Raw genomic sequence first — 23201 nt, 5'->3', positions numbered from 1 at the left:
TTACTGCAAAGCTATTTAGCAATACATATGATTACCATTAAATATATTGATACTTTGTTACTGGCTATTCAAGTTCTAGGTATCCAGGCTAGGTAAATAACACAAAATGTGTACCAAGATTTATGCACCAAGGTGTTCATACAGAATTATTTTTAGAAACCAATTCTCAAATAATTTAGGTGTTTAGCATATGGGAAATATTATACATCCAGTAAAAATAAAATATGTGAAGAGTTTTTAATAACTCAAATACATGTGGTATGCAAGAAACACAACTTAAACAAAGTGACTCAGAAGGACTAAAAATAAAGGGATGGATAAAAGTATACCAGGGAAATGGGGGGAAAGAAAAGGAGAGAAGAGAGGCTAGCAATTTTTACAGCAGGCTAGGGGGAATTCAAGCTCAAGAGCATTAAATATGAAAAGGAAAAGCACTCTTTTATTCTAGAAGCCACAATCTATAATGGAGATGTAACCTTTATGAATGATCATCTCTTAAGAACAATTATGAATAATTATGCAACGTATAATGTCACAACCAACTTTACGATGCAAAAATTACAGGAGATTAAAGGAACTATATTCAGAAACACACTAATAATAACAGAATTTAATATACTACTTTCGGTACAAAAGAAATCAAGTGGACAAAAAATAAGTAAGAAGATAGATGACTTAAACAGCATAATCAATAGTGTAGGTCCTATGAATTAAACTCTGGTGATAGAGAATATGTATTCCTCTTAAGTGCCCCCAGCATATCCATAAAAATTGGTCATATGTTAAGTCACAATGAAAATATCAGTAACTTCCATAGTGTAGAAACACTATAAATGGTGCTCTGATCAAAATACAAAAGGAAGAGTTTACTTTTTTAAAAAAAGGCACAAAGACCCTTTAGTCTAAAGCTTAAAAACATTTCCTATTAAGCTACTCCTAGGTGAAAGGGAAATACAAACTGAAATTACAGAATTTATAAAACTGATAACAAAAACACTACATATAATAATTTATGGGATAAATTTAAAGCAGTGACCAAAGGAAAATTTGTTGCATTAAACATATTTAACAATAAAAATGAAATAATAAAAAAATGGATTAAATTCTCAGCTCCAAAAAGAAAATCTAAAAAGAAGCAACAAACTGAACTAAAGGAAAGCAAAAGGAGGCGAAAAATAAAGATAAAAGTAAGCAAAAATTAAGAAGAGAAAATTGGTAGATAGATTTAATTAATAAATCAAAATTTCAGGGATTTCTGAAAAACTTTAAAAAGCAGACAAGCCACTAGCAAATTTGACCATTAATAAATGTGAGAAATAAAAAAATGTACAGAATAAAAATGTAAAGGTAAAATAACTAGTGAAACAGAAGAAATTTTTAAAAAGTAAAAAAAAAAAGCCTACTTTGTAACTTCTATGCAAATAAATTTGAAATGTAAATGAATAGATAATTTCCTCATAAGGATTAATTATAAAAATTGACCCCACTGGAGTTATAAGCTTAAATAAATCAATTTCCATAGGACAAACAGAGAAAATTAAGAAACTATCCCACAAAAAAGCCCCAGTCCCATATGACTTTATAGGGAAACTATTTTAATCTTCAAAAACCAGATAATCCCCATGATGCATAAATTATTTTGGAATACTGAAAAGAAAAAGAAAATATTCTAATCTTTCTTTATGAAGCATGCATGACACTGATACCCAACCAAATAATTACAGTGCACAGAAAGAAAACTACAGAAAATTATCACTCACGCATACTGATGCAAAAATTCTAAACAAAATATTACCAAGTGGAACCCAACACCAATTAAGAAAATAATACCATGATCAAACGGGATTTATTCCAGAAAGAGTTGCTTCAATATTTAAAAATCCACTTATATCAAAATACCATATTAATAAAGCTAATATTTAAAAATCATAATTGTATCCACAATTTCAATACACATTCATGATAAAAACACTCAAAAAGAGATAAGTTGAGGGATACAGTCTTAAAATCAGAATGAATGTGTGTGTGTGTATAATGGGGAAATACTAGAGACATTTCTACTAAGATTAGGAACAAGGCAAAGATGCCCACTATAGCTGGTACTATCCTCCATTGTACCAGGTTTGTTACCTAATGCATCTAGATAAGAAAAGGTAATTTCAGGCATAACAATGGGTAAAGATACAAAACTATCACTGTTCACAGATGATATGATAGTATATATGGATAACCCCAAAGAATAATTAAACTAATTCAAAAATTAAAATGTCAATGAGACATCAGCACATAGGATTGACAAAAAAATCAATAGGTTTCATATGTATAAACAACAAAGAGTCAAAGAACACAATGGTAGATAAAATCTTGGAATAATAGCAAAATTTACTTAATAACAACAAAACATTAAAACATAGGAAGAAAATTAACAAGAAATATACAAAACATATATAAGGAAATTTTTTTAATTCACAAAAATAGACTAGAAAAAAATGTAAATACACCCCCTCTTCTTGCATGGAATAATTCAACATTATAAAGATGCCACATCTCTCCAGTTTAATTTATAAAGTCAATATTCTCCAACAAAAATAACAAGATTTTTTTTAACTTAGATATTTTGATAACAAAAGTTCATATGTAAAAATAAAAATGCAAGATGGCTGTAAGAGAAAAACTATACATGGAAAACCTAGCTAAATAATACATTAAAAAACCTATTAAGTCTTTAGATAATCAAAAGACTGTAAAATTTGCAAATAAATCAGAGGAACAGAGTGGAAAGTCCAGATTTATTTCCGAATACATACAGAAATTTAAAAAATGATGCAGCACCTGAAATCACTGGGATAAAAAATGGACTTTTTAATAAATGCCACTGAGCATCCCTTTGAAAAAAATAAAAATTATATCCATATCTCACACTGTCTACAAGAATGAATTGCAAATAGATTAGGAATCTAAATTTTAAAAAATTGTAAGTATAAGAAGAAACCAGAGGCAAATCCTCTTCTTAACCTTAATGTATGTAGGTAAAGCCTTTCTAACTGGGACTCAAAATCTAGAGGCAACAACGAAACAAAAAGATTAATAAATTTGACATTAAAATATTTTAAAAATGTACACAACAAAAAATCATAAACAAAGTCAAAAGACAATTGACAAGTTGGAAGAAAATATTCGTAAAATATATCACAAAGTTCTAATATCTGTGATATAGAGAGAACACTTAAAATTGAAAGACAAAAAAATTATATAATTCTTCTTGAAAGAAAATTGACAAAACCTAAGTATTCAACATATGCACTTATCTTTTGACTCATTGTTTCTATTTTTAAAATCTACTCTGAGGCTATACCTCCAATAATACAAAATTGCACATACTACAAATGATTATTTATTACAGCATTGATTATAATTGCAAAATGTTGAAAACAAATATAAATTCCATAGTAGGAAATTGGTTAAACAAATTATAGTACATCCACATGATGGAGTGCTATGTAGCTATATAATATAATGAGGAAGATATCTATAAATTGCTTTAAATTGAGTTCTAAACATGCTGTTAAGTATAAAAAGAAAGTACTGAAAAATATCTACAATATGTGTTCCTTTATTTAAGAAAGAAGATGATAAGAAAATACACATGCCTGCCTTTTTGTGCAAAAAAAAAAATAACAATAATAATGCAAGAAGGATAAAACTGAAACTAAAGAGACAAATTACCTACAGAAAGTATTTGGGAAAGGGGTAACCATAGCGGAAAATGGCATCAGAGTAGCAGGGTAAGAACAAAGTGTCACTTCCTTAAGCATCTTATTGTATATCTCTGATTCTTAGAATCATAAGTACGCTTCCTATACCTTTCGTATACCCTTCAAAATAAACAGATAATTAAAAACAATCTGGAAATGGGTGGCAGGGACCCAAAGTGAAAAACAAACACTAACCAATGAACCTAACTGTATTAGTAATGAATAGCAACCAAACTGAAGGGGGTGTGCAAGAAAAGAACTAACCTGAATAAGTTTGGAAAGCAGTATTTTACATATTCTATGACTAAAGATAAAAAGAACTGCACATAAATCCTGTAATCCATTTAGTAAATGTGTTTCTCACAAGATATCGTTAGCAATTCTAAAACTACTTTGTGTATATGCTAGAAATGAAAAAATAGTGAATATACTGTACGTAATGAGAGCTGAATTTCTCATAATTGGAGAAAGAAATTACAAATAAGGAAAGGGGAGAGGTAAAATGAAGGATATGAAATTGGATTCGAGTGTAAGTTATCAGTATGAATGTATGATATTTAAGATAGATGATAGATCAAAAAACAGACAGATGTATATGCATGGCTTAGCATACATACACATATTTCCTAGCTGTGTCTGCCGAGAAGTCCTCATAGCAATGACGCCCCAGTAGAAATGAACAAACTTAGTTCCCAGATCTTGGCTTTAAATGCTGTTTTGGAACTTTACATCAAAAACCAGGGATGTACTGTATGGTGACTAGCATCATATAATAAAAAAAATTATAATAAAAAAAAGAATCAAGAAGTCAACAAGTCAACATTATCAACTCTCTCATGAACCCTGCTGATCTTTAAAACAGACATTTTCTGAGGCCTAAACAATAATTAAAATCATAAATATGTATTGCTACATCAAGTCAAACAACTGGAAAATGCAAACTCATTAAGAATATTTTAATCATCTCATTACTTCTGTGTCATAGTTGTATATAAATAATTTTAGTTGTTCTACAGTTTATGTGAAACATTTGAAAAGACAAAAAAAAATTAAAATCATTGACTTATTGATTGACTTATATTAAGTAAAAAAATAAATAGATAAATAAATAAATAAATGCTGTTTTCCAAAAAAAAGCAACCACAACTCCTTGGAGAAGCGGTAGATTTCAAGATTGAGGTAGAGAAAATACGAGTATGGAACACCTTGTGGTTTCAAAAAGTAAAACAGTGCTCAAAAAGAAAGAGCCTGATGAATTTGAAGATAAATATACATCCGTGTAACCATCACCACAAGGTATGTCATCAAATCTCAAAAAACTGGTTTTAGAAGAGAAAAAAGATGGGCAGAGGGGTGGGGCTTGCAAAAGAACACAGGTGCGAACCTGAAGGAGTCTCTAATGTTCAAACGAGAACAATCTGAGTACCAAAACAATTGTAATACTGGACTTTAATCTATAATATAAAATATCCACTAATCCATGCTGATATAAATAAATAAACAAGTAAAGGTCAGAGATACAGGAGCTCTCCCTTACAGCAGAACTCCAAGTTAAGAAAAGCAGAGGAAAAAGTGAAATAGAAAATAACCATTAGGCAAACAGATCTAGCAATAACTGTTGCAGACAAGATTCATTGATGGCTTCTAAAATTAATTGGCAAAAGTCTGAGAAAAAAGAGGATTTGCATAGTCAGGAAAGATAGTAACTTTACGGTGGAGAAGGCTGGAAGGCACCAGCTTCACCAGTGTTAAGACATATTAACATCATGAACCCTTTGATATACTGTACACAACACCAACTCATTGGCATTCTTGCCAAAAATACATAACCTCATTCCAATCATGAGAAAACATGAGATAAGCTCAATTTGAGGGATATTAAAAATAAATAAATAATCAATACCTTTCCAAAACGTCAAGTTCACAAAAGACAAAGAAATACTGAGAAACTACTACAGATTGGAGGAGACTGGAGAGAAATAACTAATGGATGTGGGACCCTGGACAGAATCCTGGAACAGAAAAAGGACATTTGTGGAAAAGTAAGTGAAACTCAAATAATGTCCAAAGCTTGGTTAATAGTATTATACTGAGGTTCATTTCCTGGTTTTGAAAAATGTACCATGGTTACATCAGATGCTAATATTAGGGGAATGTGGATGAGAAGTCTATAGGAAGTCAGTATTATTTTTGCAACTTTTTTATAATCAAAAAATCAGTTCAAATAAAAAGGTGTTTTAAAGTTTCAGTACCTCTTCCATCATATTTTTCCAATTTAAATTTCCAAAAAGAAATTCTAGTGCCGAAATTCTACATTCTTCCAATTGTTTAATCAGGGTTTTATAAGCACTCTCAATCTTCTCTTTATTCTGTAAAAGGAAGGCAAATCACATAAATTGTCATAGTTAAATATCTAATCACTTTCCAACTACAGCAAATCATATATTGAAGATATAATTGTTAAAATATATTTCCTAGTTAAAAAAATATACTAATATAATTACAGGTCATCAACAATGCTTTTAAACCCTGCCAAGCAGCATTATCTTGTTTTTGCTGAATTAATTTTTGTCTGGGAATTTAGTGCATTTTTTTAACAACTTCATGAAAAGTATAATTAACATAACAAAATTCACTCACTTTTTAAGGGGACAATTCAATGGCTTTTGGTAAAGTTACAGAGTTGTGCAGCCACTACTATAATTTAATTTTAGGATATTTCCAATATCTCAAAAAGAAGAGTGTGCCCATTTAATACATTATATTTTATCGTGAAAAATTTCAAACACACACGTAAATAAGCAATAGCATAATCTCCCCCCAGGTACCTATCATCCGGCAACAATGATTATCAACATACACTGCGTTTTTATTTTCATCTCACATATTCCTCAAAGAGATAAATGAAATAACCTCTTTAAAATGAGTGTTCAATAAAGTAGGAAATGTATTATTATACTAGAAATAAAATCTAACACTGAAAAAAAAACCTTAAGGAGAGATTGGGAAGGATGCTTGTAAGGTATCCTTCAAACTCAGTTCAGAAATTGCTCTAACAGAATAAAATGAGATCAAGTGATTATAGTCTCTTCCCAATATAAAAATCCCAGGGCAGTTCCTACTCACAGCAGGCAACTAGAGTTGGAAAGAGTTTAGTGACTGAAGTTCTAACTAAAACAAAATAAATTATCCTATCAGATTTCATGACAACCATCTGGATGTCTCCATATACCACGAGGGGTATGACACTATTCTCAGAGTAAAGAATGTTAACTGACTCAAAATGATTTTGATGAAATACAGCATTATCTTCATATTTGTAATTCACTATAAGTAGTGAAAATTGAATAGAAACTAGATTTATTTATAATATCAGTATCCATTTTTAATTCTGAAATATTCAATACAGTAATTGTCAAATATACCAATACAGTAAAAGAATAAGATCAATCAAGGATAAGTCCTAAATACTTTGAAAGTTGTATTAGTGATTTAATATTAGGAAATAAACATTTCACTTACTTTCCTTCCTCATCACCCTTCTCCATTGTTTTCTTATTAAAACTACTATATTAACAATCATTTCACTAGTATGTCTCAGCAAAAGAGGCCTAAGTTTTTCCCTCCAATTTAATGCATTTCTGGCCTTCATTAACTTGGAGGCAGTTTACCACATAGTACTTAGGCACATAAGGGCTGGAGTCAGACTGCTTCTTTTCAAATTCATGCTCTATTATTCATTTAGTGTTGATGATGAGCAGATTACTTATTCAAGTATCTATTTCCTCATCTGCAAAACACAGATGATATTAACATCTAACTTAAAGGGCTGTTGTAAAGGTTTTAAAAAATGACTCATAAGAAGTACCAATCACTGTTGTTATTACAAGTTCTGAACCTATGACTGCATTTGTATTATCCTTATTATTAATTTTCTAGACTTCTGTGTTAAACCTACGATAATTTCCATAGAAGTGGCGGAAATTAAGTCAAGTAACATGGAAAATTTTGTAAAATTCTAGAAGAAATTTGTCTTTAGATATCAATTACCTCTTTGAAAAATTTTTGGTTTTTATACATGCTTGGCATAAGGTACGCATAAAGTCGAAGAATGTCAGATGTTTGCCCTGAGGAAAGCACGATGTTGACTTTCATTGCCCAAGACTGAGTAATTAAAAAGTTGAAAAGGTATGTTTGTAGATGGGTCAGTCCTTCATCTGCAACTATCAGGTAATATGGGTAACTGTCTTCCAAGAAAATTTCCCACTCCTGTGACAGGCATCCAGAAAATTTTGTTCGAACATCAATGGTGGTATTATGCTGAAGATGAAGAATTAAAGCAGTTCTCAAAGGAAGAAGTTCAGGGAGGCCGAAATATGCATACTCAGCATCCTGTGGGGATGAGATAAAGTATATTCTTTTGAAATTATCATTTAATTGGTTTACATAGATCATTAAAATCATTAAAGAAATATATTCCAACACAGTTTTGTTCTGCTTTATAATCAGGGAATAGACCCTTAAACCTTGCCTGTCATTTAACAAATACAAACCATAAATCATAATTTGGATTTAAATACATGCATCCAATTTAAGCAGGCATAATAGTGGTTTATTATACTTTCCCTTCTTATTCTAATTCTTTTCCTCTCCAATATCGCTTCAAAAAGAAAAAGGACAGGAAAATATGCAAAAGCAAATGCTGGATATAAATAATCCACAACAGGAAGCCAAGGTGAATCACTTTGAGGGGACTGTCCCAATTTAGTACAATCCTCCTGAAGCAGCAGAGGTCTTTCTCAACAGATCAGAATTAGTGCAGTCAACTAGACTGTAAACATTAGACTAGAATCCTGGCTCTTTATTCAAAACATGGCTTGCAAGAAGTCAGCAATATTTAAAAATCTAGCAATAATGTAGACTGCAAAGTGACTAAACGAATACACGCCAAGATCCTTGAGAGTAACACACTGGTTACCTTTAGGGACAGGATAAGGAAGGGGGTGGTAGTGGTTATACCTATCTGTATTTGAAACTGTTCATATTTTACTAATTATACTCATAATTGGAAAAGGAAGACAAAACATATTTCCTCGGAAGTATTTACTATAGAGCAAATAATAAACAAAGCAGTATTAATGAGTTTGATATTTTTCTGGGGTCAAATAAATTGCTGAGTTCTGAAGACAGAAGCAGTTCTCAGAGTTGGAGAAGTAGAATCCAGAGATCAACTGAGCTTCCATTGAGAGGATTTTCATCCTCCTTCATGATCCTGTATGTCCTTAAATGAAGTTTAATTATTGAAAATAAAATATACTTTTTTTAAAGATTTTATTTATTTATTTGACAGAGAGAGAGAGAGAGAGAGAGAGCACAAGCAGGGGGAGCAGAGGGAGAGGGAGAAGAAGGCTCCCCAACGAGCAAGGAGCCCAACGTGGGACTCAAGGTCCTGGGATCATGATCAGAGCCAAAGGCAGATGCTTCTGACTGAGCCACCCAGGCATCCCTAAAATATAATCTTAAATATGGTAATTTCTGACTACTGGGATTATGAGTATTTTTTTCTGTTCTTCCCTTAAAATTTTCTGAATTCTTATAGATGTACTTAACTTTGTAATAAGGAAAAAAATTATAAAATAGTAAGGAATTTTGGTTTTAGTTCTTAAATCATAGTAAAGAACTCTACTGTCTCATGTTACCTGGAAGAAAACTATGGCAAATTGTCCTCCTTTACTGATAAGATCCATAAGATAGCATTCAACCAGATAAAAGAAGTGGAGCTCCTGCCCCGATTTTAATGATTTCTCACATATACATGTAGCAAGTAATGAATCTCCATCAATCAGAAAAAATTCAGATTCAATAAAATCATTGAATAAACTGGAATATCTAAAATGAAAAGTTAAAACAAAAATTACATATTGACTAAATAAGTTCCATAAAAAGGCAGTAGCATTGTTATTATCATCCATTATCACTATCACCAGCAAGCGATTTGCTGAGTAATTATTTTATGTCAGGCTCTATGCTAAGACTTTTCAAGATATCCATATGCATGACTGTCCTTCATAGGAAGAAGGCAGGATCATTCCCATTCTATAGATACAGAAACTGAGGCTCAAAGAGATAGAGCAAATTACGTAAAACCACATGTCAGGATCTGGATTGGAATCAGGAATTTAGCACCTATATTCTGGATACAGACCTGTATTAAATGCTTCCCACTTAATCAATCTTATTTCTTTATAAAACAATAGGTTCAATTGGGATAGGCCGGTGATGGGTATTAACGAGGGCACATATTGCATGGAGCACTGGGTGTTACATGCAAATAATGAATCATGGAACACTACATCAAAAACTAAGGATGTACTGTATGGTGACTAATATAACATAATAAAAAATTATTATTAAAAAAAACAATAGGTTCATTGACAGCTGTGTACGAATAAAGCAAGAGAAAACTGGGTCCATTCACCATCAAACAGATCTAAAAGTTGTGTTAAACAATCATATATATGTGTATATATATAATTATATATATAATATACTATAATATATACTGAGATAGACATTACTTTTTTTAGACAGTCATTACTTTAATGTCAAATAGATATACAGGAAATATGATATTGAATTATACATCTCTTTATTTCTTACGACAATACTCACTCAGCTTTTGGCACTGCACTCAAAATTAGCTGTGACATTCTCTCTAAAATCATCATGTGTTCTTCTAAACATGAAGAAAAAGATTGTTTATTTATTATTTAAAAAGAAATAACAATAGTTATTTTAATTCTATTAAATCTGCATAGCCTAAAGATTCATTATCTTATAATTTTTAAAAATTTTAAATTGAAAATTACCCATTCTTGCTGCTACCTGGGCCTCAAACCTGAACTGGAAAATATCAAATATAGCAAATATCCTTTACTTTGGTACCTCAAAGCAGCAGTTATTAATGAAAATGACAGACCTACAAAGAAAGAAGAAAAATTAGAAATTCATTTATTCCATCAACAAATAGTATTGAATAATTATTGTATATTAAGCAAAACATCAGGCAGTGAGAATGCAAGAATGAACAAAAGGCAACATGCTGTCAGTTCTCACAGAGCTTAAACTCCATCAGGAGAGATAAATATTAATCAGATAATTATATAAATAATGAAAAATTACAAATGTGACTAAGTCAAAGAGAATAGAGGAAGCTTCCCTAGCAAAGTAATGCTTGAGCTGATTTCTGAAGAATGAAACAAGAATTAACTAAACAAAGGAGTAGGGGACAGTAGCATTCCAGGCAGAGGGAATATCAAAATACCATGTACAAAAGTCTTGTGGCGCGAAGGACTGTGGGTGGTACTAAAATCAAAATAGAAGCCAGCAAGGCTAGAGTGGAGAGAGTGAGGGATGAGCTAGCTGTGCTAGAGGGTTCCAGAAATATCAGAGCATGCAGAGCCTTTGAGGGCATGTTTTCATCCTAAAATCCATTGATGGATTTTAAGCAGGTAGTGTCATGAGTGGCATTACATTTTGAAAGATTACTCTGGCTATAGGAGAGAGAAGGGATCGGATGGGAGCAAAGTTCCTGTTACTGGAGCAGAGAGAAAAACCATTGTTCATAAGGGTAAAGATCATAGTGTGATATAATATAGTTTGTTGGTAGTTTGGGGCACTTACGGAAATTAAATATTTAGAAGGTAAGTTTGACATAATTTGGTAATGGATCTGATATGGATGGAGAAGAGGGGAGACTAAGGGTTGTCAAGGATGATTCTTAGGATTCTACCTGATGCAACAGGATGGAGGACTAGGACATTCCCTGGGCAGGAAACCTTGGAACAAGACCACATTTCAGGGAAAGATCATGAATTCAAATTTGTGGTCAGTCTGAGTTTGACTTGATTTCAAGACCTATTATAGGATATGTCACCTGAGTAACTAAATATACAGGTCTATGGGACACCTGGATGTCTCAGTCGGTTAAGCGCCTGCCTTTGGCTCAGGTCATGATCCCAGGGTCCTGGGATCAAGTCACATATCGGGCTCCTTGCTCAGTGGGGAACCTGCTTCTCCCTCTGCCTGCTGTTCCCCCTACTTGTGCATTCCCTCCCTCTCTCTGACATAATAAATAAAATCTTTTAAAAAATATGTACAGGTCTAGAGGTCAAACGCAAGGTCTGGGCTAGACTTGAAAATGTGGATAATTTTAATATTATTGCAAACAAGGCCATTGATATAGATGAGCTTGTTTGGACAGAGAGACACAATATCATGGAAGGAGAAAAAAGGACTGAAAATCCAGTTTTGCACATCACTAATATATAATAAATGCCAACACAGAAGAGGAAGCATCTGCAAAGGTAACTGAGAAAGAACTGTCAAAGAGGCAGAAGAATATGCACTTGAGCATTCTGTCAGAAAAAACAAATATTGAGACATTCCTCAAATATGCCATACAGTGTGTTAGGGGAGTACAACTTGATGGATGGATGGATGGATGGATGGATGGATGGATGGATGGATGGGGAGATAGATTGATTGATAGATATCCATATTATATGACATTAAGAAACATATAACAGTGAGGAACATTTTGATACTAAATATTAAAATAACATGGGGCGCCTGGGTGGCACAGCGGTTAAGCGTCTGCCTTCGGCTCAGGGCGTGATCCCGGCGTTGTGGGATCGAGCCCCACGTCAGGCTCTTCTGCTATGAGCCTGCTTCTTCCTCTCTCACTCCCCCTGCCTTGTGTTCCCTCTCTCACTGGTTGTCTCTATCTCTGTGGAATAAATAAATAAAATCTTAAAAAAAAAAAAAAAAGTAAAATAACAATGCAAGGAAGTTTATGACTATAAAAATGAGTAAGCTTGAAGAAAGAAGAAATTACTGTGGGCTAGAATGGAATGTTTAGGAAATACTTAATGAAGATGGGCAAAAGCCTAACTTACCTAGCTATTCTACCTTTCTTTCAGACATATGGAGCATCTACTCCTCACCAAGCATTGTAACTTGCTGCAACATATGCAAATATGCATAAAACATGGCCCTTACAATATGATGGTTAAGAAAATTACATCAAAAAGTATAATGTGCTGGGGATCCAGCAGAAATGGTACAGGAAGCTATTGGAGAATTGAAAGAGTTCTTCAATCAACTGGACTGTCCTGTGTTCTGAGGTTTAAAGGACACATTGAAAAGATGTGGAAGAATTATGGAAACATTTTGGAGAAGATAAGGGACATAGAAGATCACATTTCAGACAGCAACATAGCACTGGTTTAATGCACAGAGATATGAAACCACATGACAAGTTTGATTCCAGACTGTTTCACATGGCATAAAACAGAATGACTTGATTGGAAATGAGACAGGAAAAGTAGGTGTAGCCCAGATTATAAGGGGCTTTTGCCCAAGGAAGAAGTTTAGAGAATTTCCTGAAAACCCTCTGCCATCCAATTCATGCAATCCTCAACCTCAGTAATTGCACATTAGCCATATTTTCTTCTTTCAATTCCCCAAACTGTACCAAGCTCAAACAGAAAAGATGAGTCAGTGAGAACTGAGTAAAAGGAGAAAATTAACCCCGAGTATCTTACAGAAGGGAGAGCTCCAAAAAAGGTAGGGTCAGACTTAATGAAATAGGAAGAAACAAGGTAATTCATAGATTCCCAGATGTTCACAGTGTCCTGAATGTCTCAGGAATGTTTTTATGGTACTCCTAGGACAAAATAAATACCTAATAGTTTATTTATTAAGTAGTTAGTGCCAACAAATTAATAAGTCCTTGGGGCGCCTGGGTAGTGCAGTCGTTAAGCGTCTGCCTTGGGCTCAGGGAGTGATCCCAGTGTTCTGGGATCTAGCCTTGCATCAGGCTCCTCCACTGGGAGCCTGCTTCGTCCTCTCCCACTCCCCCTGCTTGTGTTCCCTCTCTCGCTGGCTGTCTCTCTGTCAAATAAATGAATAAAGTCTTTAAAAAAAATTAATAAGTCCTAACAAAATCATTTGAAAATAGAATACACATACATTGAAAAAAATAACATCATTTTTAAATTAAATAACAATTACCAATGAGACATGTGTGCCTATTATTGGACACTACAACTTTTTAACAAGAGCCATGGTGGCAGAATAAAACCCTTCTCAATTTGACAATTAAGGGGTTCCACAGCCTGTATGCGTACTCTCCTCTCACATATCCTGTAGGAAACTCCCTATAAAACTTCACCCTGAATTCAAGCCCCACTTAACATTTACACAGAATTTACATCACTACTCCCAGTTCTTTCTCATTTAAAGGAGAGAGGCACACAAGGGAAAATAAAACCAACTACCCATCATAATACCCACTGAATAAATATAAATTAAAAAATTAGAATCCATAGACATTTGGGGGTATTAAGAAGAAGCCAGATGAATAAACAAGATTCAAAGACAGAATAGTCCTTTAGAAAGTTCAAATTTGCATTCCAATAATTACAATATTATCTAATACAACAATAACAGACTGCTACAGGAAAAAATGTAAATGCTCATAAAAATTTAAAGCATAATTTCAGAAAAAAATCATGTGCAGAAAAATAAAATGGACATGCTGAAATCTTAAGTTGGAGAGCTAAAACCCAGGAAAGTTCTTTTAAAAAAAAAAGATTTAGTTAGTTAGTTAGTTATTATTTGAGAGACAGACAGAGCATGAGTGGGGGGAGGAGCAGAGGGAGAGGGACAAGCAGACTCCCCCAGGACCCTGAGATCATGACCTAAGCTGAAGTCACCTAGGCACCTCCAGGAAATTTAGAAGACAGAAGAAAAAAACAAAGAGATAGAAAATAGAAAAAAAATACTAAGAAATACAGAGGATGGATTTAAAAGTTTTACATTCATCCCACAGTAATTCTAGAAGGAGAAAACTAAGATTTCAAAATAAGTGGAGATAAAAATAACCAAAGATATAATATTTAAAGTCATACAATAATATTAGACCACAGTTAAAGAAAAGTACACATTTTTAGACTGAAGTTTTTCCAAGTACTAAGAAGAAATAATGACAAAAAAGCAACACACACTTGGAAATAGCACCTTCAAATTGCAGAGCTCCAAGAGCAAAGAGAAATATGGAGATACACTACAAAGAAATGTAAGTCAGAGAGGCCATATATATAGTGGTTAAAGGCATGGGTGCTATTGGCAGAATGCCTAGGTTTTAATCCTAGTTCTGAAACACACTATAGTTTTATAACCTTACGCAAGTTATTACTTTCTCTGTCTCTCAGTCTATTCATCTATAAAATTGGGACAGACCATAATGTTACTTTCCTCCTGCTGTCTTTTCTAGCTATTTAAATGTATGAGCTGACGTATACAAATTGATGAAAATAGTACCTGGGACATAGAACTGAAAAAAAAAAAAAAGAGGAGCATCTTTGGATGTTTTGATTTTTTAAAAAAATGATATTTGCAAAGTTCCCAGGGGAAAATATTTTGAACTTAGAATTCCATATCTAGTCATTCAATCCATTAAGAGAGCAGAAAGACAATATCACCAGACATTCAAGAAGTCAGAAATTTCACCAACCACCTATCTTAAATGATAATTTTATTTAAAGAGATAGTATAGAAAATTAGGGGGATGGGGGGAATCAAGAAACAGTGAAACTACATATGATCCAGAAAAATTAAAGGAAGCTATAAAGAAAAATAGGAGGATCCATGATACTTTGAATTTAGAAAAATATCAACTTCAAACAGCAGTCTTAATGATAACTACGTTTCCAAGACAAACATATAGATTGCATCTACAATGAATAACATAATAAATAATTTTGTAGCTTGTTTACTTGGCTTTCCATTTTTGATTCAGCTAGAAACAAATCACAAGAATTAAAGTTTTAAAATACTGTAAACTATGATAAACCCTGACAATATAAAAATAATATAATAACCAAATTGGGAGGTTCAGAAAGGGATGAATAGTAGAAAAAGAAGAGTGTATATTAAGTTCCTTGTTTTTCATAGCAGAAAGTCCAGAGACAGCATCTAAAGATGATATATAAAAAATTAAGGGTTTCTGGAATCAAGAAGTTAAACTGCCTTTCTTATATAGGTACTGAACAAATGGGATACCAAATAATATAAATGGGGAAATTTCATTTATATTTATATTACAAATTCTAATGAATTAATAGATCTTGCTATTTTTAGGTGATAGCACAACAAAAATACAGGCAAATACCTACTTCCATGTAGAACTACACCATTGTTGAAATACTTCATTCCAAAAAAAAAATTTTTAACCTGAATTTGGTCAGAACTCTAGCAGGAACAATTCATTGACAAGACATTTATAAGCTAGAGGAAACTGTTAAATGATACCAGGAAGAATAGGAGAATCTCTACAAGACCAAAAAATGGAAAAGGGAAAGGAGGAAACCCCAATTTATTAATAAATAAATTACAAGAGGATGAAAGAGATTATAACAAACCTTAAAGACATATCATCCAATCATAGTAGTGCCAGAACCCTATTTGAATTCTGACTTAATCTTTAAAAGGAAGAAGAGAAGGGTAAAAAAGAGGAATCATAGATTATTGGAGCAGAGACAGCCCAGTACAGAGAACAGGGCCCAGGGAATGATGGAACCACTTGGTGGAAAAACTCAAGTTCCTGAAACACTGTCTGGAGAAGAGCTGACCAGCATTGGACAGAATTCTAGATGGCCTCCAAGACTCCAGCCACCCTGGTGCATTGCCCTGTATAATATCCTCCCCTTGAGTGTGGGCAGGATTGGTGAATTGAATGCGATAGTCTCTCCCATGATTAGGTCACATTATGTAAGACTCTAACATAACAAGAGACAGATTCTCCTGCTAGTGTTGGAGACATAAAGCCACCATGTTTTGGAAGAGCCACCCCGCTAGGACCTGAGGGTGGAATCTAAAGGTTGAGCATAACCCACAGCCAACAGCCAACAAGAAAACAAGGAACCTCAATACCATAGCTGCAAGGAATTGAATTCTTCCCACAGCCTGAATGAGCATCCAGAGTCTGGACAAGATGGCAGCCTCAGCAACAACCTTCATTTCAGTCTGGTGAGATGCTGAGTAAAAGGATTCAGTTAATCGGTGCCTGGACTTCCGAGGCATGGAAACTTATAATAAATTTTTATTGACTTATGCCACTAAATTTATGATAATTGGTTAAGCAGCAGTAGAAAACTAATGCGTGCCCCTTGACCATGAATACATTCTTTTAACTGTTTTTAAGAAACAGTTATTGTATGAAGCCACTGAAATGTAAGGGTACGTAGGAAGCACCCGTGAGATATTAAAATGCAGGTTCTGATTCTGCAAGTTTGTAGTTAGACATAGGATTCTGCGTGGAATTGGAAGCTGCTTGCTGCTATCAACTTCTAGATTTTATTGTTTGTGCTCAGATCCGACCTTCCTTAGTTTCTCCTCAAGGCCCCAGATCCCCAGCACTCCTTCTTTCAAGAGGACCCCTTAATTGCCTGAACACTGGACCCTCTGCTTCAGACTTCAGACCCAGGCGCTTCTCACCAGCGTCCCTTTCCTCTGCCTCTCCCCAAGCCTTGCCTTCTGGGGCCAACAAAGAGACCCGTTCACCACCGTTTAAGGGGAGGCGTAGTGGCGCCCGCACCACGAGCCCCGCGCGCCCAGAGCGGCTCCCGGGCCGCCTCCCGCTGCAACCAGAGAGCTTGAACCCGCGCGGGACATCTCCACTCCGAGTCTCCCCCTTAGTTATACCTGTCATCTCGGAGCCCAGTCCGCAGGCCCCACCCCCGACCCCTCCCTCCTTCCCCCAGCTCCCGTCCTGCGTCGGAGCACTCCCCACCTGAGACCCCGAAGTCCCGCCCCCACCTGCTGCGTCTGCGGAGCCGCTGACAGGCACCTGCCGCCCGCCAGGAAGAAGTGACCCAGAGGTGATGAACCTGGGCTTCTGACTAGCGGAGCCGCCTCAGCCATCCTTTTATACCCGGGAAGGGAGTTTCGGTTTCATTTCTCCTCTCAGGGCGTCTAAGTTTCATTTTCCTCCAGGAAATAGGTAAAACAGTTTTCAGAAAAGCAAGTTTTAGCACCTTTCTCTTCAATCCGAGCCTTAAGAGATAGCAAAAACAAGCACATAAGCTTTAGAATTTGGTAGAAGGAAGGGAAGAATGAGGGGGGGGGTAAACAGAGGGGGGAATGAACCAGGGGAGACTATGGTCTCTGGGAAACAAACTGAGGGTTTCAGAGGGGAGGGGGGCTGGGGGAATGGGATGGGCAGGTGATGGGTAGTAAGGAGGGCACATATTGCATGGAGCACTGGGTGTTATATGCAAATAATGAATCATGGAACACTACGTCAAAAACTAAGGATGGCTGGATGGTGACTAACATAACATAATAAAAAAAATTTTTTTTAAATTGAATTTGGACAAAAGGTAGACAAAAGTGAGGCAGAGAAACCTGGGACTTCCAAACATAAAATCAAGAAGCAGCTGTTTAGAAACAGATGCAATGTATCAGTGTGGAATCTGAAGTTCTACCCTGAGAGGTGGAGTCTTGCAGTTCCATCTTTATGCGAAAACAAAAACAGAAACAGTATGGAAGAATACACGAACTCGGAGTTTCCATTAGGAGAAGCTAAAGATTACTGTTCTTTGTGAACTATATGTGGAGCTTTCCTGGGCCAAAGAGCACCATCAAAAATCAAATTGAAAATGCAACATGCTCACTTTTAATTCTGCCTTAATGTGATTTTCACTAAATTTCTGCCTGTTGATATCTGCAGTTTGGATTTTGACACTAGCCTCTCTTTTTTTTTAGTCTCTTAGTGTGCTTAATTTCACGTGCAAATATATTGGAATTCTAGGAGGAGGCAAGCGTAAGTGGCAGTAGATTGGGGTACTCTTAGCAACAATAGGAAGCCACGGCTGCTTTGTCCGCAAAGAAAATAAAGAACAGATGTGCAGGCAGTGTTCCACAAAGAAAACAGAGAACAGACAGAGCAGTGAATGACATTTTCTGGTCATAAATTGGAGTGTCGAGTTGTTAAAGAAAAAGGTAGGGATGGAGAGGGTGAACATTTCTCACATCCATCAGGTGTCCATTCATTCGTTCACTTATTTGCAAATTTGTGATGTGTTTGTTGATGATGAAATGGAGAAAGAAAATTGAAAAGCTTGGAACTTGACACATGACTGGTCTAAAATTATACTATATTCATATCTGTCCTTCACTAACATCTCTAATAATAGTAATACCCCTCCTTCCTCCTGCCAAGAAGTCAGTGTTCTAATTCCTGCAACCTATGAACATGTTAAATTCTCTAGCAAAAGATACTTTACAGAATGAACTAAATGAAGGATTGTGAGTTGAGGAATTACGCAGAATAACCCTGGTGGGCTCAAATGTCCTTAAAAGAGGAGGCAGGAGCAAAGTGTCAGAGAAGGCAAACTGATAGCTCTATACGGCTGGCTTTGAAGATGGAGGAAGGGCCCACAGTTTAAGAAGTCAGGAGATCTCTAGAAGCTGGGTAAAGGCAAGGAATAGATTCTCTTATTGAGCCTCCAGAAGGAAACAGTCCTGTTGACACCTTGACTTTAACCTCCTGAGACTGATTTTGGACTTCTGACCTCCAGAACAGTAAGAACTGTGTTGTGTCAAGACGCTGAGTTTGTTGTAATTTGTTACAGCACCAATAGAAAACTGATCCACTACTGTAAACTCATATAATAAGAAACTAATAGCAAAAGAAAGAAAGGAAGGAAGGAAGCAAGCAAGCAAGCAAGCAATAACATATTTGCTAGGAGCAGAAATAATGGATTTTGTTTTAAGAGGCAACATTAACTGAGGAGGGTACTGTGTGCTAAGCAATATGCTAATATCTTTATATTTATTCTTACATTAATTCTCACAACAATTTCATGAGCTGTGCACTATTATTTTTGTCATTTTATAGATGAAATAAATAAGACTTAGAGGGATAACACAGCTAATAAGTGGTGCCAAGATTCAAAATCTAGTCTAACCCAAAGGTCTACCTACAGTCTTCTCTATTGATCTCAGACAAATTCTTCATATTCTACAGCTGAAAGCCGTTCACTAATAGACAAATGATTTCATTTTGCTTTCTGTTTTGGTTAAATTATTGAGATAAGTTTTTTAGCGTACATATTTTATCATTGCTTTGATTTTTATTGTCTTTAAATTTATCAAGTGAGAACTCAATAAATCATGACCCAATCATTTGCAATTTTCCACCCCTGTGTTTTTAAGCAACATACAAAAACTTCAGTTTTTCTTTTCCACGTCATCAACCTACTGCCATCTACTCCCAGGCACACCCTGGACTTTGTCCAGAATCTTAATCATCACAAACAGAATCACAAACTACATTTCTACTTTTCAGACCCCCTCCCTTTTACTTCCTGCATTTAAGCTTCTTGGGACTTCTGAATTTTTGTCTTATCGGGATGACCCTGTACATAAACACTTCAACCTTCCCCTAATTAAGTGTACAACCGCTTGAGCTTATTGATTTTCCTCTACAATTGTGCCTGCAATTGAATAATCTGGGACAATTTAAATATTTGTTTGTTTGTTACTGGATACTGAGGAAAATGACCAAGTTTGTACCCCATCAAACTGTTCACAAACACAGCTGATGCATTTTACTTTTACCCCCAAGCCTTGTGCATATTTTATAATGATGGTTACAATCCTACAGCACTTTATATTCTCAAGTTCTTTCTGATGACATATCTCTTTTTTCAATCTCTCTCAACCTTAGGATAACTCCATATACCATCCCAGCTTGGAGTCTGGGACCAACACACCAGGCACCACCCATACCCAATGTAACTAACCCTATACAATCTGGATTCAGTTCCCTCCTTAAGCATCTCAGTCCATTTTTCTTCAGACCGATGTACCCACAACTTCACCCAGTCAACTAAAATGTACTGTTCATTCCACTAATAGACTCAGGTCTATTGAAAATACTAACAAAAATCATCTCCTGCTGTATTTCATGCCTTCTCTTTTTGGCACAGTACCCTGTAGTGATCTACACTTTAGTGGTCTATACTTCTTCACCCTCTTCCAAATCCTCAGGCCATTTTAGTCCAGATGTGCCCTGAAATTGCTCTGTCAAAGATCACCAATGATGATCCAGTCATTGACAATCTAAACCTAAACAATGCTTGTTTAGTCCATGATCCATTTACTTCTCTCTCTCTCTCTGAAATACTTGAAAGATTTTTAACCAATCTCTCGTTTCCAAAGAGGCTGTTTTCTTTTAGTTTACAGCATTCTTCTTCAAATCTATTTCTCTTCCTACCTTCTCTATCAGAATTGGTGAAATTATCACCCAACAACTGTTCAAGTGAGAAGCCTGGGCATCATTGCCGCATCTTTACCTTCCTCAAGTCTTAGTGAACTGGAACTCTGCTAACACTTAAAGAATCTGAGAGCCCTTCTTTCTCTCATTTTCCATCGGCTAGAGTAAGCAACACCATTTCTCATCTGGGTAACTATAACAGCCTATTTCCTTCCTGACCCTAGTCTGTCCCTCTGTTAAATAATTTGGTGGCTGGGGCCCCTGAGTGGCTCGGTCGGTTAAGCATCTGACTCTTGATTTTGGCTCAGGTCATGATCTCAGGGTCTTGAAATCAAGCCCTGCATCAGGTTCTGTGCTGCGTGTAGAGTCTGCTTGAGACTCTCTCTCTTCCTCTCCCTCTGCCCCTCCATGTTCACTCTCTCTCTCAAATAAATAAATCTTAAAAAAAGAACAAATAAATAAAATAAAATAATTTTGCTGGCTGACAAGGAAGTGAAACTGTTAGGTAAATGCAGCTATTCTGGCTGATAGAGGAACTAGCCAAGTAGGGAGCCCTTCTCACCAGATATGGCCACGAGAGAGGAGATATGCCCCGGTAGAGGAACTCATGGAGCCCTTGGAGGTACAAAGAAGTCAATATAGTGATGAGGTTCAGGACATTATAACCAAAGATACCGCACTTTGGCATATTGAATATGTTAGCTGAATGAGTTGAGAGCACAGTAGAAGCAAGATCACTCTGACCTCCCCCCACATCCTTCTTCCCTGAAAGCAGGAGAGAAATCCCCTGTGAAAGGTACTTGCCCCATCTCCTAGTACCAGGAAGAAAGAAGATATCCTTATCACCAGACAAAAGAAATTTAGGGCCAGAAGGCTGTATAAATTAACCTTGTTACTTTTTCACCATTTATTACCCATAGCCCAAACACCTTGACTTGTCAGTTCTTGACATATTTATTGTTTGTTTGTCTAAAGGGTATAAAAGCTTCCTGCTCTAGTCACTTCTTTGGGTCTCTACTTTCTTGTGAAGGTTTCCATGTACATGTAAAAATTCAGTGAGATTTGTATGCCTTTCTCCTGTTAATCTGTCTTATGTCAGTTTAATTCTTAGGCCCAGCCAGAGACCCAAAGAGGGTAGAGGAGAATTTTTACTTCCTTACAACAGCACATGAAAATTTAGGTCTTACAATAAAATGCCTTGACATCAATTTATGCTGTGGTCGATGACTGAGACTTTAAGGGAGAGGAGAAATGCCTCCATAGGAAGCAAAGTAGGTACCTGACCATGAGGGAGAAAACCAAATGGAGAGGTGATCATTGAAAACATAAATTTTAGAGGTGCCCCTCTTTATGGCCAGCAAACGCAGCTGAGGAATCTGTGTGGCACTAATGGAGGGAATGCATGCCCCCAGGAGGTAAGAATTTAGTTTAATAAATGCCTGTGGCAATGGACCCCACTGGGAAATCTATTTGCTACTGTGTAATTAAATAAGAGCTCTTTGAAGAGTTCATTGGACTTCTGAATTAAATGAATTAAATTGACTGGAAAGGGCATAAAAGGAAGGTAGAAGTTCCACTGAATGTTTTTTTTAAAGAGCCCAGCACTGTGCTTTCTAAGAAGTGAAATGAGTCTTCAGTCACTGTCAGTAATGTCTGGAACTCCAAATGTATAATGAATGTTCTATTGAGGTGTTGTATTGTGGTTTTAGTATATTCAGAGATACCTGTTACATTAATTTATATTTTGTGTATCTGTGAAGCAAGAGATTTCCAGAGTTGTCTATCAAAGGGAGAAACTCTAAGGCCACCTGAGAGTATGCAAAAATATATAGATGGGGCCAATTATTGCTCTGGGCATCCATGATGAGATAGCTATCTAAAGTTTGGCCAATTATGTTGACTCTTGGGTCTTCTCCTTCAGCAGGGACAACTTGGTTAAAAGATGGCAAAGCGACAGCATTCCACTGAGCTCCATCACATACAGTAGTGGAGTCCATCTATAAGACCTTCAAATTCCCAATTCTGTTCACTCAATTTTGTTCTCCAGGTAGCCAGAGTGTCTGGGAGAGGGGTGACCTCCTCCAACACAATGGCATCTGGGA

General features: G+C 35.6%; 1 protein-coding gene across 8 annotated transcripts in view; it reads right to left on the bottom strand.

The window, feature by feature from the left end:
* The window catches only part of DDX60 (DExD/H-box helicase 60), a 104625-nt gene extending 86857 nt beyond the window's left edge, over positions 1 to 17768 (bottom strand). For 2 of the 8 annotated variants that reach the window (XM_011223595.3, XM_034661404.1), the window contains exons 1-6: positions 17637 to 17768; positions 10625 to 10734; positions 10428 to 10491; positions 9455 to 9644; positions 7806 to 8147; positions 6008 to 6124 (exon numbers count right to left, since the gene is read on the bottom strand). In XM_011223595.3, coding sequence (XP_011221897.1) covers positions 6008 to 6124; positions 7806 to 8147; positions 9455 to 9644; positions 10428 to 10491; positions 10625 to 10628 — 717 coding nt within the window. In that variant the 5' untranslated portion in view covers positions 10629 to 10734; positions 17637 to 17768. Of the gene's footprint in view, positions 1 to 6007; positions 6125 to 7805; positions 8148 to 9454; positions 9645 to 10427; positions 10492 to 10624; positions 10735 to 16751; positions 16856 to 17610 lie in introns of all 8 variants that reach the window. The other 6 variants (XM_034661399.1, XM_034661400.1, XM_034661405.1 and 3 more) reach the window with 6 other exon arrangements.
* Between the last annotated feature and the right edge of the window lie 5433 nt (positions 17769 to 23201).

The sequence above is a fragment of the Ailuropoda melanoleuca genome, chromosome 5 (genome assembly GCF_002007445.2).
Source record: "Ailuropoda melanoleuca isolate Jingjing chromosome 5, ASM200744v2, whole genome shotgun sequence".
Classification (NCBI taxonomy): Eukaryota; Metazoa; Chordata; class Mammalia; order Carnivora; family Ursidae; genus Ailuropoda; species Ailuropoda melanoleuca.
This window is presented reverse-complemented; position numbering and strand designations above follow the sequence as displayed.